The following is a 17,031-nucleotide window of genomic DNA, read 5'->3' as shown; positions in this document are numbered from 1 at the left end:
TTTTGTAATGTAAGTTGTTTTTGTTGTTTTTCTATATTTCGTGGCACCATACAACTAGACCTCTTAGCGCGCTCTAAAGCACGCCAGCCACCAATCTTTAACAAAAAGAAGTCTCACTTTTATTGCGAAATTACCATATCCGTGTCCAGAGACGCGGCACACAACGTTACACACAAACGCGTTTCCAACATGCAAACCTGAGATACATTTTTTGCAATCAGATTTTTTGCCTTCGCAGAAATGTCCCCTTTTTATCGACTCTCGGCAGTTTCTACTTCGCTGAAACTCATCCGACATTGTGGAATTAATATTTGGCGCAGCAAAAAATCAGCTATTCTAAAGCACACACATCTGATGACCGTCGCCTCTAAAGTGGTGGTTCTTAAAATTTATGACTCTGAGGCCCCCATTTTGTTTGCGTGAAATATAGCAGGTCCCCGCCCTTAATATGCCATCAGTACTCCTACACAAACTTCTCACTTTAGTCAGCTGACCAATGATTGTCAATTAATAACATTAAGTAAGGGGTATATCCTTCATTTAATTGTTTTGTTGAAATTTTTGAAACAACGGCAATTCAAAAAAGCGTCACACATTTTTCCAGATGGCAGTTCCAAACCTGGAATCGCAAAACTACCTGATTGGTATTCCAAACATAACATTTTCGCCCCCTCGTTTTGTACATAGGTCTCTTCTCTCTCTCTCGCACCTTCTCGTCGCGCGTGCCTGTGTGACGTCACCGTCTGAGTGACTGTGACGTAGTCGTTGCGTCACGATTAAGTGCCATCTTATAATACACTTGTATATTAAAGGGTTGTGCTTTACACGTACAAGAGCGAACACGGTATCTTGCCAATTTTCTTTTTAAATTGGAGAAGAAAGTTGCATTTTTGTCAACAGCTCGCTTGCTTAAAAGAGTGGATGTCGGAGTCGGTTAAAAATAACCCTACTCCGGCCACATAAATGGACCAGAGTCAGACCCCGGTCAAATGTTCGATCCACTCATAGGGGTGTCAAATAATTCATTCACCCACAATACATGCAACCTTTACGTTTTACAGTTTGCGGCCTTATCGATTAAAAACCTGCTACTCCGCATATGCACGTCGGACTGGGGATTCTGGTAGTTTTACGTGTAGTCTTACTTCGAGTCCCGAGTCAGACTCGAAAATGTATCGTTTCCACAAAAAAATGCGCAAATATTCGCAAAATGTTGGTTATCGGCTTACGAATAATATTGTAGGCCTACTACTGCATGATTTAGTCTCACCTTTGTTGTTTAAAAACGATGCACTAAGACAATATTTTCAATACTTGCGCATTCTTTAAAGAAAGAGCTTTTATTTGGATTTTAAGCCGCAATAGCAACGTTTATTTGGCAATAAAATGGCCAGGCGTATTTAACAAAAGCAGAAAAGAAAGGCACAAGAAAAAATCGCCATGCACAGGGTAAACATAACGCATCTACAGTTAATGCTTTAAAATGTGGAAATATAGAAATTTAAGTCATTTATCAAGCGTATTTGTGATTTTGGGATAGAAGTGAAAATTGTAAGGTATACTGAAACGTAATGTAGTTTAACAATATTTCCAGTCTCAACAACTGGTTTAATTTTGTCAGCAGTAAAGTCAAGCACTCCACATAATTATAAAAAAATAAAATGTACAGAAAACCAAAAGATCCAGGAAGTGCGAAAAGTGGCGCTGTGGAACATAAATGCTGCGAAAATAAGGTAAAGACAAACTTCAAATGGCAAGAGCACTTGCAACTGTTTTGTCGGGTATAGCTGGTATGCAGAAAAAACTCAGCCTAGTTAGGCAGTTAAGTTGGCTGTTACAAGTAACTTTAATTAAGTATATCTCATAACATAAGAAAACAAGTCAAATCTCAGGATTTAGTAGCCTTTCTTTAATCTGCTTCTAAAAATATTGGCAGGTTAAAATTTAGCGTTTTTTTGGACGCGGAAATGGCCTGGATCCGGAAAGCGATGCTTAAGCGCATTTGAACAGACTAGGTCAGTTTACGTAGGCTTGCCACAGTTAAATCCAATATAGCGACGGATCCACGGGATGTAGTTACTGACTCTCGTGTAGCCTCCCGGCTTTTTAGTTCCGCAGTCGTCGCCAAAACTGGTAACGCCGTCTAGGAACCAACGTCGATTCCTTCTGCACATAAAGGGGCCGCCGCTGTCTCCCTGAAACGAAATTTTGACGATTGTAACGAGAGCTACGGAGTCGGACTCGGGACTCGACGGAGTCGGTTTGTTTTGCAGGGGTCCGACTCGGGTCTCGAGGAAGACCATGTAAGACTACCCGAGTACCGAGTCCGACGTGCGCATGCGCAGTACTGAATTTAAACACTGATAATGCCACACACTGTAAATAGTGGAAATAGAATATATAGTGGAAAATTTTTCAAGCATGTATTGCGGGTGGATAAATTATATTGCTGTTTGTTCAAACATAAATGGGTAAGGCTGTTAATTTGACTCATTAAAATCGCACATTTGGCCGGAGTCGGACTCGAGTTATTTTTAACCGCCTCCGCAGCCCTGATTGTAACTAACACGTATGGAAGCTGCGCTTAATCGTATTCCTACGGTGAGTTGCTAGATGGATTTTTAAGACAGACATTTCATTAATTATTATACATGGTGACTTTGTAAAATGGTATGTTGTGCTTATGCTGATTTATTTAGTCAATAAGTATTTAAAAATTCGTTCCGAGTCATAAATACAGAATATATTGTGCCAGATATATTTCTTTAAAGTGGGTGCTGCTAATATTTGGAGATTTTTAAATACTTTACTTGTTTGTTGTGTTGTTTGCAACATATATATAGGATGCACAAATCACGCGATGTTTATGAACTAAAAAAGGACATTAAATAAATGCTTGTAATTTTGTCCCGAAACTAAAAACTGTGAGTTCTCAGGTTTGCCAAATCGATGATGCAACAAAGTTGAAGATTCGAACCAAGCATTATAATCAGTAATGCTGTTAGACATTTCTTAAATACTGACGCAAAATGGCAGTGTTGTAATGACTTATGTCAATGACTTGGCTTGAGTACACTTAAAGTCACTGGTTTCAAATGACTTGACCTAAGTTTTTGGACAAACTCAACTTGACTTGAGTCTTTTGGAAAAAGGACTTGGGTTGAAATATTGTGTTTTCGCTAAGCATTTTTCATTATAAAATTGAGTTATCCATCTTAAGATTTGCACGTCAAACATTTTTCAATACGTTGGATTTTTGGATTTTTTAGTACAGGGTATTGTTCATAATCGGGCTAATTTACCAATTTTAATAGTTTAACGTTTAATATTATAAGAAGGAATGGACTTTAACTTGTTCTAATTATGCCTTGGACTTGACTTGTTATTTTTCAAAAATGACTTGACTTGGACTTAAGATTTTTCACTAACGACTTGACTGGGACATCATTTTAAAATAAATTGTTTACAACATTGGAAAATGGCGCTCTTTTTACGTATCGTTGTCAAACCTTGCACGTATCGTTGTCGACAATTCCACCGGCGCAAATCATCTTCCGCCAAACGTACGAGTTGTAGCTGCTGCATTGCTTGTCGGGTTTCATTGGCATTCGCAATTCCTTCAGTTTCGATGCCGTTGGCCCAACGTCTGCAAGTTAACGATGTTTAAGTTTATTTATCATAATTATGTCACAACTATCTGTTGAGGTGTCCATCTAAAGGTCATGGTCGTTGTATTTCACTGCGTTTCCTAAAGGCAATGATTGTCATTTAAATGTGTTTCATGTAATGTCCTAATCATATTTAAGGATGCACGCGTTAAAATGACACTCTTATACAGGTAAACCAAGTGTTTTGTTAAAATATGGGTAAAAAACACAAAAAAAAAACAAGACATCTAATTGAGAGATGAGTTGCCATATTTTGGTTAATCCGGACAAATTGTCGTTTAAAAATTTACGCCTGACATAGTCTTTTTAACTTCCAATTGGCAAGACGGTTGTTTTTGGTAAAATAAGGCAAAATGATATGGATTCAGGTTGCGTGATAAAAGATAAATATGACTGACTATAATACGTCAGCGTGTAGCTTATTAAAAACTGGTAGCGCGATGTTTCTGACGAACGCTAATTTCTACCATTCAATTAACCTAACGTTTTAAGGCGCGGCGATACTAACGCCAACAATCTTAAATCGCTTCAGAACCCCTTTTACATTTATTTTTTTCCGCCTAACATTCGATCTTACTTCGGGTGGCTCCCCAGCCGGTCACGATGCACGTGTCATTGAAGTTGGGTCGGAATTCGGTCGCGTTCATTTGGCGCTCGGTGTTCACGTTTAGGTCAAGTAAGTCGGGAAGGCAGATCGGCCGAATGCTGTCGATGTTCTTCACGTAGCCGTCCAATTTGACTAGGGCTATGTCGTTGGTGTCGGTGTCGAAATCATAGTTGGGGTGGAGGATGATCTGCTTTGCTCTATAGGCCTTTAGAAAAAGGTTTGGCGCTCTTTCACTATTGTACGTAAAAATTAATAAAAAAAAAATTTTCTTCAAATGCCGCATACCACAACACATATTGTTTGGGTTAGGGTGCGGGTTAGCGTTTGGTTGAGGGTGGGTCAAGTTATTATTAATAACAAACATAATATTACTTGACCCACCCTCACCCAAACGCTAACCCGCACCCTAACCCAAACAATATGCGTTGTGGTATGCGGTATTATTATTTTTTTTTTTGCACAACTTTTCAAGGTTTATAATGTAGGAGTGTCCGATAGTATGAGGTACGATACCAGGTGCCAAGTGGTCGTATCTAGACCCGTTCGATACTAGGTTGGTATTGTTCTGATCCGATTTTAGCCATGGTGTGACTTTGATCTTAAAAGTAATTTTACAGAAAATATTCAACGCTAAAGAATATTGAGAAAACATTATACTTTTGCACACTATCCGATTGGTCTTGAGTTGTCAGACAAAAATTAATATTTAAACTACGATGGAAACACCCAAATTGTGTTACACGCTAAAAAAAACAGGCGGACGAACTAGCAGTCGACAGTCACTTTTGAAAAATCTTGAAAAATACCCTTTACAAAGAAGGTTAACAGTCGCATTAACTGCAAAATCGTTTTCTGTGGTTCGCAAAGTTACTGAACGGTCCCCCCGTGATTGTAACAATAAAGATAGCGACGAAATCCTTCACACAGCACCGTGAGCATAGTGGTAGCGAAATGCCAGCTATACGTGGCCAAGACCCAAGGGTCGAGCCGCGGATGCGAGGTCCAGCTGTTGCGCGTCAAGCAACGCATTCGCCGCCAACGTAAATATACGCCGACGTCGATCTGTTTTGACGCGCCACGTTGTGTTATATGGCAGCGAATGCCGACGTAAACAAACCCTTTAGTGCAGGGGTAGCCAACACGCGACTTGCGAGCCACACGCGGCTTTTCGATCGGTTTTATGCGGCTCTTTAATTTTTTTTTTTAGATTGTAGTTAAGTCGACCCGCCAAGTACTAGAATAGACATGACAGTAATGTCTCGTAACTTTTTCACTATCATTTTGGTGAGTAACATTCATAATAAATTAGGCTGAGCAAAAAACGGCTTTTTAGAGCTATTTCTGTACATTTGTAAGGTGTGGCACTTTGCGGTTAACACAGCAGAAGTGGTGCTCTTGGGCACTGACTGGTTGGCCACCCTTGCTTTCGTGCCTCGATAGCTTGCGTTTCTTACCTCCGACCTGCGCCCGTCCTCTTGTTCGTGCTTCCAGTACTTGCCAAGGTGGAACCAATAGAGCAGTCTGTCCACCTTTTCCGGCCTGCGGGGCAAAGGTACATGAGTTTGGTTTCGTTGCATCAAGAAACTAAAAAAAACGCGACACACGTCAATAAAAAATAATGGCATCGTAGCTTAGAAAAAGTGCCCTGCCTATATACACAGCAAGGGAGTAGGGAAATGTCATAATACTATCAGTTAACTAATAAGCCGTGCTCACTCAGTCTTGTACACTATATACAGTCCATTTTTTAGCTCTGTGCAAAACAAGAAATAAGTGTATTGCCGTTTGTGCCTTTGTGTATTTGAATGCTGATTTCTCTAAAATATTCTGCCTCCTCTAGATCAGGGGTCCGCAAATACTTTTTGGCGGGACCCAAAATTGCTAGTACCGAGGTCTCGCGACCCAACTACTTCGAGTTGTTTTTAATGCAATAGCTTTGCTAAAAAAACACAGTAATTTATTGTGTTTCTATTCATTAAGACTGATCTATATGTTGCGTTTTTAAAGAGAAAATGCGTTTTTTAAGAGAAAGGGTTCTGTAACACAACTGAAAAGAAGCCTTGAATTTTACTACTTTTGATATCTCATTCGGATGACAAATATGATTTGGCAACCAATATGGGTTGCAGGCTTGCAGCCCCACCAATTCCCCGCCATAACCCCTTCAACACACGTCCGCTATTGCGCTTTCTTAGTGCAATAATTACTGGCAAGGTGTGTAATGATTTTTTTGCGCGAATCACTAAAAATGCCCGACGTCTCATCGCAATCGATTTAGGAAACTCAACATTATAAGGCTCGCATCTAAGGATTTGGGACACGATGTAACGAAGAGAACAACGTGCTTACGACGCTTTGATTACAGAAACGGGATAAAAAAATGAAAGAGAGTTTTTTTAAAAATCATATACCAAGAAATAAAGCCAGATTGCGGTAAGCAGATCAGTTTGGGGTGGTAATGGCCAAAATAGTGTTGGAATGCAAGCGCTCTTTGCCATCACCTGGATCGAACGAACACTCACGACGTTTTACGGGGCTTAGTGTATATATTTCGCGTGACAATTTTAGTCGCGCTCAAAGTAAGACGGCTATCTTGTATACAATTCAGTGTACTAATGGAAACATTAGAAAACTTAAAATATAGGCCTCTATTAACAAGAACAAAATATAGGACTCTATTAATAAGGCTTTCGCGACCCAAGCTGAATGGTCCCGCGACCCAAATTGGGTCGCGACCCCGTATTTGCGGACCCCTGCTCTAGATAACATCACGCCTATGTTACGTACCTAAACCAAATTAAATCGACGATTATTAAACTTTTATCACAGAAAACAGCCACATAACGTCATAAAAATTCAAGTCGTTTTCTCTCATAATAAGGGCTCTGGCATCTAAACCTCGCCATCCAAATCGACTGAACACATAGTAGTTATACCGGAGGCCACGCATCTGTACTTTGAACTTACATAGACCACGTCTCTTTATCCAGGAAGCAGTGCGCGGCCGTTATCACCCAATCAGAGCACACCAGAGTGGCGCCGCAGTCCGAATACTGGTTGTTTGTTGTGATTTGTACCATCCACGGCCAGGCTCCGTCCCTTGCCGTTTTGCCTCCTGCGTATACAAAAGCGTCTGATGAGTGTACAGCGGCGCATTGGGAAGACGGTAATAACTGTACTGGATATCGGAGATAAACATCGGAGGTTTACTGAGCATCCTTGCACATTTGCCTAAATATAATAATCTTACTTTGGTTACACTATGTGCACGGATCTGTAATGTAGCTTGATAAAATGAATTGCAAAGCCAAAAATGTCTAGTATAGATCGACATCATCTTAATTAAGACGTTTCGACACGAAGTTGTGTCATCTTCAGTAAGGCGTTGATTTACTGCTCAGTCACATTAAATGAAGATGATACAGGTTCGTATCGAAACATCTAATTTATGATGACGTCGGTCTACTCGACCTTTTACACATTTCAATGCATAATCAAGCTAATCTTATCTTTTTGACCTTTAATCATTCAACTACGATTTTTAAAACAAAACAATGACCGAAAATACAATCTTCAGCAAGATTCGTAGCTATTGTTTCACAAAATGAGCTATAGAGCCCTAGCTATATGCGTTAAGGGCATAACCAAGTAGGGTCGCCGATTGCAGTTTATTTACATTAAAACAACTTTTTTGAGGGATAATATCGGACGAATAAGGCTCAACAAACGTTAGTATGATGGTAAGGTTCTTGGAAGACAATTGACACAAACAGTGGGTACAGTATTTTTTTTGCCAAACAGCGCATTATAGTTCCTTGGCACATCAGACCGCAATATTTCGCGTTGGATAATAAGATATCCCTAATTTTACTCAGATTACAAAAACCTACCGATAATCTTTGGTGACGGTTGATCCAACGGTATCCCGCACTTAAATCTCGAACCTGCAATAAAAGTTTTACTTTTATAGTTTGCTTTATATAGATTTTGTTAGGTAATTTATCAACGCTTCTAATGCTCAAGGGTGCCTGAAAAGCTTTTGTTCTTATAGATTCATATTTTTGTTCATTTATCCGTTGGCACAATCGTTTATGCACACTAAAGCATCCGCAACTGTTCCGCAACCGACGTGCGCAGCAAAATTTTCTCCAAAACAGGACAAAATGCACAAACTCATACAAATACACAAAACAAGGAGATACTATGTGGCCACAATATGTAGTTTTTCGTATATTTTGATTTTCCTACATTTCTATAGTTATTCGCAGTGTTTCGAATTTTGAATTCATTTTTTTTTTTGGAAAGAACACCGATTACGCCGCTGAACGGATATCTGAAAACTTACACTTAATACACATATGTGTTCAGCAACTGTCAACTAGCCCTCCTGAAGTTGCTAGTTAGCCAACGATTACGGCTTGCGTATCTTAGTACACCGAAAAGCCATGTCAGACTCACCAAATCTGTCGATAAATGCACGTAAGGCATGCCAGAAAAACAACCATTAGTGATCCTCGAACTCACGACCTCCGGCCTTACCGTGACCGTCGCTCTACCAACTGAGCTATGCAGGCTCAGAGAGGAGCGAGTCGAGAAATAACCGTACGCCAATTCATGCCACAGTACGTAACCACCACTTACGTTGACAGTCCTCCATTTTGATGCACTTGTTTTGATGCCAAATGGGTCGTTCGTCGGGACAGACGCATCCCGGCACGCACGTGACGTCAGACATCTGCGAGGCATCTACAAGATGGTTCGTGCCGTCACCTATTACGTCATAACATCCCGAACTAAGTGTCGAGTTACCAATACAGCGCAACGTTTGCGTAAAAAGCTATACAAAAGCTGTAGGCGCGAAAGCTTAAGAGTTTAAATCAGCCAGCTTAAGGTTAAGTAGCATATTTAACCCGAAGAAACAAAAATCTGCAATTTTTTAATTTTTCTATGCGTTTCTGCGCTTTTAGTTCGTAAAAGGCAGTGAAGCCATGATTTTAGGAATGCTAGCTAAAATAAAGCACACTGATAAACAGAAAGGCCCTGCAGTTAAGTCGATCAAATGTTCACTCAAAAAGCAGTATCCTTTTATCGCTCTAGACAATTATAATGTCGAAAATGCCTTGTTATGCATTACGCCGTGAATATTGTCTCATTTGTCCTGTTTTATCCATCGTCAAACGAATTAGGCAGGCTACCTTTTTACCCCTTACAAGAAAACCGATCTCGAAAAAAAAACGATCATTATTGCCTCTCGGAATTTAAGCGTGCACTAGCTGCAAGCATATACAGACAGACAGATAAATGCGAGAAGACCAGCGGTGCCACGGAGCCTACCGCACTTTTAGTGCAAATGTTCCAGGTTCCGAATCGGCTCGGCGCCAAGGAATCGCAGGTCAGGGCGCACTCGCGATGGCACAGCCTCCAGACCCGGCCGAGTGTGCAGCTCCTCAGAGGAATGATGTCGTTTTCTGGTGAAAATAAGCATCTCTTGTCAGCGACACAAACAGTAACGTATGGCTCACTGGTGTTGTAGCGAGAGAAAGGGGAAACAGATCTCTTAACGTGTGAATTTGAGCTCTAATAAGTCAACTGTTTTATGTAGTATCTTGCCTCAAATGTGGTATTCGAATTTTTATACAAAATAATATGGTCAATGTTAAACAAACAATATTAATGTGTACTAAACAATATCAAGTCCCAATTGTGTCGTTTAAGACATTTAAATTGACTGGTAAAATATAAAAATTGAACAAAAAAACTTGTGTTTTTAGGCGAACCCATATTACAGTTTACAATATTTATGCATTCAAAGCGAGTTCTCCATGAACGAAGATTTCAGTAGGTATTGCAGTTCACTATACCTTCATACTAGGAATGCCCGATACCTAATATACTTTTGTGAGAAATTTACCTTTCAAATTTGAATCGTTGCGTTGGAAGTTAAATCATGTTTAAATGCGTGTATTAATTTGATATCGGATCGGGCCCGATACCACCCTAGTATCGGACGAGTATCACTACTACAAAGCATCGGGTATCGATTCCAATCTGATATTATCGGACATCCCGAGCTCATACCATTGAAATTATGCATCTCAAAACGCCGATCTATACCTGCGACGATGTTAAAAACCAGCTTAAATCCCCTTCCGCCGTTGGAGTCGTCAGAATGAAACGAGACGGTCGCTTCGTTCGAGACGCTTCGAAACCAAGTCATTGGCACGATGCTTCCACATAGAGTCCGCGGCTTTGAGGCTCCCGACACTCCGGATATGCGCACCCAGTCGAACTGGCAGTTGTCGTAACAGTGCCCCTCGCCATAGTTGCAAACTCCGCTGAAGCGAAAATTAAAGGATCATTTGTTTTTTTCTTCGCCTTTCGTCGTAGTGATGCGATTAAAATCCGATAAAACAGTCGATAAATTATTTGAAAAAGTATATACATTCCATTTTTGAGCATAACGAGTGAAGATTGCAGTTGGACGTAGAATAAATATAAAAGCCCATGCAGAAGTAGGTATAGGATTTTAAACGTTTCGAATAAATCTTAAGGTGCATTAAATAAATTATAAAGGCTGGAGGTTGTAGTCAGACGTGGTAAGAACGTCAAAGCCGAACAGAGGGTAAATAGCATTGTGTTAACGTTTAAAATGTGTCGACTTGAAGTACATGCGGTGTTTTTTGTTAAAGGATGGGCCTTGGCAGCGCTTATTATCCTGTGGTTATCTGGGGTAGTTTGTTGTAAATTTTATGGTGGGATTGAAATTAGGTACTATATTTTTTGTGTTTATTTAAAATCGAATTATTATTAGATATTCTACAGATATTTATTGATATGTTAGATAGGTCAGACATAATTTACCAAAAGAGAAACAGTAGCCTAACTTAAATGTACTACCACCCACGAACAAAGGACCCTATAAAGGTTAAGAACCATTACTATAGTTTCAAGGGTGGCAAAATACAATTTCTTACGTTTATGACGAATTTCGTTATATTTTTTACATACGTTTCTTATTTTTTACACAATATTAACTTTTACTGCATGCACGATAATGTGCTGCACTAAATAAATTATATGTTTTGGAACGCTTAAATTCGTAAACCGATTTCGTAAACCGTGGGTAAACATGGTCACGTTTACGAAGTAAACATCCCTTAACGAGACACCGCATCCCAAAATAAACCAGGCTAATCCTCTTTTTGTTTAATTTTCCTCATTGAATGTCCAAACGTATGTCTAGAGCAGTAATTAAGCCGCAACACACCCGCGACAAAACATTTAGGATTCAATTAAAAGTTGACAACATCGCTGCTGCCACTTGGAAACGTGGTTTCGACAAGTGTAATTGGTTTTGGAATTTCCTAATATTTAACGGACGGTCACCTTACCTTAGCGGGGACATCTGTCCTCGTGCCCAAATCTCTTTTTTATTTAAGTTAAAAAATTATCTCAGTAGTCCAACTTCATTGTCTGTGGGAGATTCCTTACTTTCAAAAGTGGTTCAGCTTAGTCTAACTAAGTTAGTACTTTCAAACAAAACCACAAAGGTTGCAAAAAAGATCTAAAACAACTTTATTCAACAAATGCAGAATACTAAACAATTCGAATTACGATTCCAAGCAAAACTAATGATGCAAATTTGCGTAACTATAATATTCTGCTTCGATGGAAAAAAAGTTGTTTTAGATCACTTTATAACCTTTGTAGTTTTATTTGGAAATTGTAACTTAGTTCAGCTACTAAGATAATTGTCGATCTTATAATAAGATCGACAAATAGAAGTGTTGGAACAGGCTTAGATCCCAATGTAAATAATAATAATAAATAATTTTATCAACTAGAAGTACTTTTTATTCAAGGTTTGCGACTCAACGCTTTAATATTTTTTTAAATAATATTTTCCTGAACTATAATCCTGCAGAGTAATAGCTAATATTCAAATGCACTGTTTTCGTTATAAGTTGTTGTTAAGCGCATTAATTTAAAATACTTCGAACATTTTTACTTGTGCAGATGGTGGTCAAGAATAAAAACAACGGTTGTGGTGTGATTTTACTAACTGCTCCGGCCACTACTGAAAAGCAATACCAGGGCCACTCTGCTCTAAATCTAAATCGTGTTCATCAGGGCGTCCAAAAGCTCCGATGAAGGTTTGTCGCATAGGCGCGAATGTACAACAAACATAAGTGGTAAAAACTCACAATCCGTCTTCAATTTTCACGTCCACGTATTGCATGATCACTCGCGATCTCGGAGGTCCTCGGATCACCCAGCTACAGTCTAGGTCCTCCCCGTATTCTTTCGGGTAGCCTGGCGAAGTCAGGACGCCGGAACTGTTCGTGATCACCCTAGGACCGCATACGCTACCTAAGAACAAATATCCTCACATTAAATAAGTACCCAAAGAGCTTATGTTTATAGGGTACTATGATGCCTGGTAGCGTCAGCATATGAAACATATCATTTTACGTGAGGAGATTAAAACTATTCTTGACTTGAGGCTGTGCTGTACACTTAACCCCTTGGAATAAATATTAGGCGTATAAAATTTTGATAAATTGGTAGTCCTATTTACCCCTTACACAAATCGTCTTCTATTAATTTTTCGTCAATTATAGACTGAAAATTACTCTTCTCTATTTTTGACCCTTCTATTATTTCCTTCTATTATTTCCTCTGCCAAAAGTATTCCATACGGTAAAAAATATTCATTTAGGGATGTCTGATACTTAAACCAAATGTGTTGGACAAAATATGTCGTGATTGGATCCGATGCCAAATGACGTTACTCCTATGTTAAAAAATGTTTATTAAATTGTCATTATTTATTTTTATTTTTGCAGCGTATGGTAGCCAGGAAAGAGCATTTCAGTCGTCGTTTTCTTTTGCCTCACCTGATCCTTCGAGCTCACAAAATCCACTGGCGCCAAGCACATAGTTTTCGCAGCATTCGTTGAACGTTGCGTGGCAAGTATCGTCTACCAACTGATTTCGAAATCTGAAAGCGCAATGTTGCACCGAAAGTTTATCGACTGTATTACGCCTTAGGTTTTCCACGGAAATACAAACAAAACATGGGCGTAGCCAAGGGGCGCCTGGGGGGCCATCGCCCCCCAAACATTTATAATTTTTTTACTTCTAATAATTTGTTTTGTTTTAAGCATTTATGAGTAGTACCACAACAGTCGATCACAGGCATGCCACACCTTCAACTTGTCATTGAAGGTCACTGTTAAATCACAAACGATGTAGTATTGTATAGTTAATATTAGATTTACTATACGTTAATGTAGTTTTACTAATTTTAGACAGTTGCTCTTTGAAATGTTTTTTTAAGTATTGCGTTAACAGTCATTCAGTTGCTCCTCGAAACGGTTTGCTATAGCATTGTTATTTGTATTCAGCAGTTAATTTAAAAAAAAATATTTAAGACAGTTAATACAATGGCAAAAGCTGAACAAAAAAGTTCAAACTTTTTGCCCCCCATGCGTTGGTCGAAAATATTTCACCTTATGCTGTTCCACCTTTACAACTTACAGCCTCATCTTTTCCGTAACTTGCTAGTGCGTAAGCGCACATCGGACGCCATACTAATAAACCCACCCTGTCGAGTCCCAAGCCTGACTCCAACTCCATATAGCCCTGGCCTAAATTCTAATATCAAAGTAATAACGGTCGACCTTACCTCGTGCACGGCCTGTTGTAAAATCCCATCCGGCAGTATCCTTGATAGGCCGTGCGGAGGATTTTCTTGCAGGTGTAGGGCTTCCTCACTTGGCAGGTGTGGTTCGTACGTTTGCCCACAATCTCACTGAGAGCCAAACACAAATGCAGGCTTTAAGTTTAAAAGTGTAAGGTGTTACCAATTCAACGTCGTGGCCGTTTTCATACATGGCTACTTCTTCAGACAGGTATTTTAGACTAGAAAACAAGCAATTGGAGTTAAAGCAAATACAATTTATACAAATATGTTAGTAAGCGAAACAAACGAATATCAACTAAAACGCGAATATATAGCAGTGCGCCATCTTTTATCTACCTGCTTACGTCCATATGCAAACCTAGGACCCTACGCCTTAAATAAGTAGACACGAGAAACGGCAAAACCAGTATAAAGTAACAGCAAAAACAGTATAGAGTCACCAAAGAGGGGTTCGCGGGCCAATAAGGGTGCATGTAACAACTTTAGGGAGTCCGCGAGCGATATAGGTTTTGAATCCAACCCAGAATAGGTAAATGGAATTTAGTGCAACAATGAAAACATCTCAAAACTTGCCTTTGGTTTCACCACTCTGTGTATGTTTTATTGTGTTTTGTTGTGATACTTCTTTAAGCTATTTTCATTGCAAGGACGTTTATCTTTAAAAAATTGTCCGCTAAGTAAATTTTATTGAACCAATGGATCCACGCAAAAAGTTGCGTCAGCTATAGGCGCGGTAAATAAAACGCCAATTTGCTTTTAACGCAAATAAGTATCCATTTTGTTACCTAAGACTTGGATGATCCGCGTGAGGTTTGAACACATGACCTTGGGCATGCAGGTGCATATTTGTGTCGAGCGTAGTCGTTAACCATGGCCAAATAAGCAAAATTGTTCAAAATAATATGTGCAAAGGTTATAATTTTATAGATAATAACCCGAAAATTCTATTTGAATTAGAAAGTCTATTTGTTTTTTGTTGTGTATGTAAAGCGTTTTCAGGTTTAATCTTTCGAATTTGGATCGCATAAAAGGCTAAAATGCACAGACCAATTTGGTAGCGTGACCAGTATCATCCTAGTTTTAGTTGAGTACCTAAACTATATCCCTTGGTATCGGGTATCGGCCGCGATCAGTTATTATTGAGCAACCCCATAGCGGCCATTACAAATAGCAAAAACTCTTAATTAATCGAGCACCCAACCTTTCTTGCATCTGCGGAATGCCGACCACTTCAATGGGACGCTCTATTTCGATTATTTTCCGTCCCGACTCAATTTCGCGCGACGGCACTTGGATTTCCACCTCTTCGAAGTTGTCTTGGTTGTACAAAAACAGGCCTCCGCTGTTTTGAAAGAAATCCTTCACCTGAGCAACAAAGTTTCGTTTAGCCAACTCACTCGAAAACAAGAGTTTTTAAATGAACGATGTAGTATATCAATGATTCTCAATCTTTTATGGCTTAGGGCAGCCCTAAAAAAATAAATAGATTTCGGCACCCCAATTGGAAATTTCGTTGAGCATTTTACTGAAATATTACTATAAATGGAACTGGATCAACACAATTAACTTAAAACATTTGGAAAAATGTCATTTGATATAATGGTCTCTAATCGCTCACAAATAGTTTTATCAAGAAGCTTACCAATTGAACAAAAAAAACGGTTGCGAACCACTGGAGTATTTACGCAAAGTCGTTATTGTAATGTCCTCTCTGAACTTGTCTAAATGTGGCACCAATATGAAAGCGCTCAAAATGTTTTCTGGTGAAAATTATGTCGAGGACGTATATTGTTCAGACAAATGGCCCTGGGTTATTATTTTCCATTGAATGACAACTTTGTGAAGTTAGATAAATAATGTTTGTTCGTTTTAAATCTTTCCTAAATCGCTTTCAATTTAGCTCTCGAAACGTTGACTACGTGTTTTGCTGTTGCTGTAATTACTATATAACAAAAGCAAAAGTAGGAGCCTACAAAAGCTTACAGATGCAAACTACTCAAAAGTTTCCAATTATCTTCTGTTTTTTATCGTTTGGTGATAACTATATTCCACTACGAAACCAACAGTTTTAATGATTTTCGTTTTCAGTCTTTTGTGCACATTATTCTCCATAAAGATAAAAAAACACAAAATTATTGAGTATAAGTGTTTTACGCTTTGTTATCCACACGTGAAAGGTTTACCTTCTGAGAGTTACTCCTCGGAAAAATGTAAAGTCCCGCAATGCCGAGATTCGGCGAACGGTTCTCGCTGGAACGGGGATACGAGGCAGCGACGAACTTTTCCGTGACGTTGATGCCGAGACAGCATCGTGACGTCACGAGAACGAGGACTGCTGCCCAGGCGGCGTAAGGCGGCGATGACGTCGGCATGATTCAGCGGTTTTGATTTTCGAAGGCGGGCAATCGAGATTTCAGTAACGCCTTGGGGCCTATTTGTCACTCTAGGTTGCTAACCGCCAGCGGCACCGTGCTAAACATTCTGAAAGATAAGAAAGATTAGAATCGACGGAACATCGGCCCGAACAAACAACATTTTGTCGCGAGTTACTTTGATACGCACCAAATTCATAACTTAGGAACGGCCTTTTGGGGTCCATGTGGGGCCCTTTATGCTCTAAATAGTCAAACCTTTTGTACTACCACATGCTATTTAAATCTCTGCTAGCTCCCGGACTAATAGTCCTTAGGGTCCAATTTTTTAATACTGAAACTATATCGCATATATTTGTTGTCAACAATTTGAAAGCGATTGGGAAGAAATTATATGTTGGATCTCTTCAAAACTTTTAACTTTCTTACAAAAACAGCCCTGTAACTATGCTGTTTAGAAATGGCCGTTTTAATTATGCAAATACATTACCGACGCTTTCTATGTTTGTTTTTCAATCAGGTCCATAAAACACTCCGAGTATATCTGATGCAATTCACAAAGTTCATGGGCTGGTCTTCCCAACCTATCGCTTCTTGATAGGTGCTATTGTTGCACAAAATGAGTTAACGTTTGTTGTATGTTGTTTTTGCCTTATTGTTTCTATGCGTTTTCACTCA

General features: G+C 39.3%; 1 protein-coding gene across 3 annotated transcripts; it reads right to left on the bottom strand.

The window, feature by feature from the left end:
- Nucleotides 1-1,229: 1,229 nt before the first annotated feature.
- On the bottom strand, nucleotides 1,230-16,458 carry LOC146145493 (enteropeptidase-like). 3 transcript variants are annotated; one of them, XM_083389502.1, is made up of 14 exons: nucleotides 16,165-16,458; nucleotides 15,183-15,346; nucleotides 13,964-14,089; nucleotides 13,173-13,276; nucleotides 12,480-12,645; nucleotides 10,390-10,610; nucleotides 9,615-9,743; nucleotides 8,917-9,045; nucleotides 8,166-8,219; nucleotides 7,243-7,390; nucleotides 5,730-5,859; nucleotides 4,246-4,480; nucleotides 3,510-3,646; nucleotides 1,230-2,195 (listed from the first exon to the last, which is right to left on the bottom strand). In XM_083389502.1, the coding sequence occupies exons 1-14, from the start codon at nucleotides 16,351-16,353 to the stop codon at nucleotides 2,022-2,024; spliced, it is 2,106 nt and encodes a 701-aa protein (XP_083245628.1). In that variant the 5' UTR covers nucleotides 16,354-16,458; the 3' UTR covers nucleotides 1,230-2,021. The 3 variants fall into 3 exon arrangements, with proteins under 3 accessions (XP_083245628.1, XP_083245629.1, XP_083245630.1); XM_083389503.1 differs by having other exon boundaries at nucleotides 8,917-9,021; XM_083389504.1 differs by having other exon boundaries at nucleotides 1,231-2,195; nucleotides 5,730-5,814.
- Nucleotides 16,459-17,031: the final 573 nt, after the last annotated feature.

This window comes from Ascidiella aspersa, chromosome 5, assembly GCF_963924565.1.
Source record: "Ascidiella aspersa chromosome 5, kaAscAspe10.2, whole genome shotgun sequence".
In the NCBI taxonomy this organism is placed as follows: domain Eukaryota; kingdom Metazoa; phylum Chordata; class Ascidiacea; order Phlebobranchia; family Ascidiidae; genus Ascidiella; species Ascidiella aspersa.
Note: the sequence above shows the minus strand (reverse complement) of the source record. Positions and strands in the feature narration are given on the sequence as shown.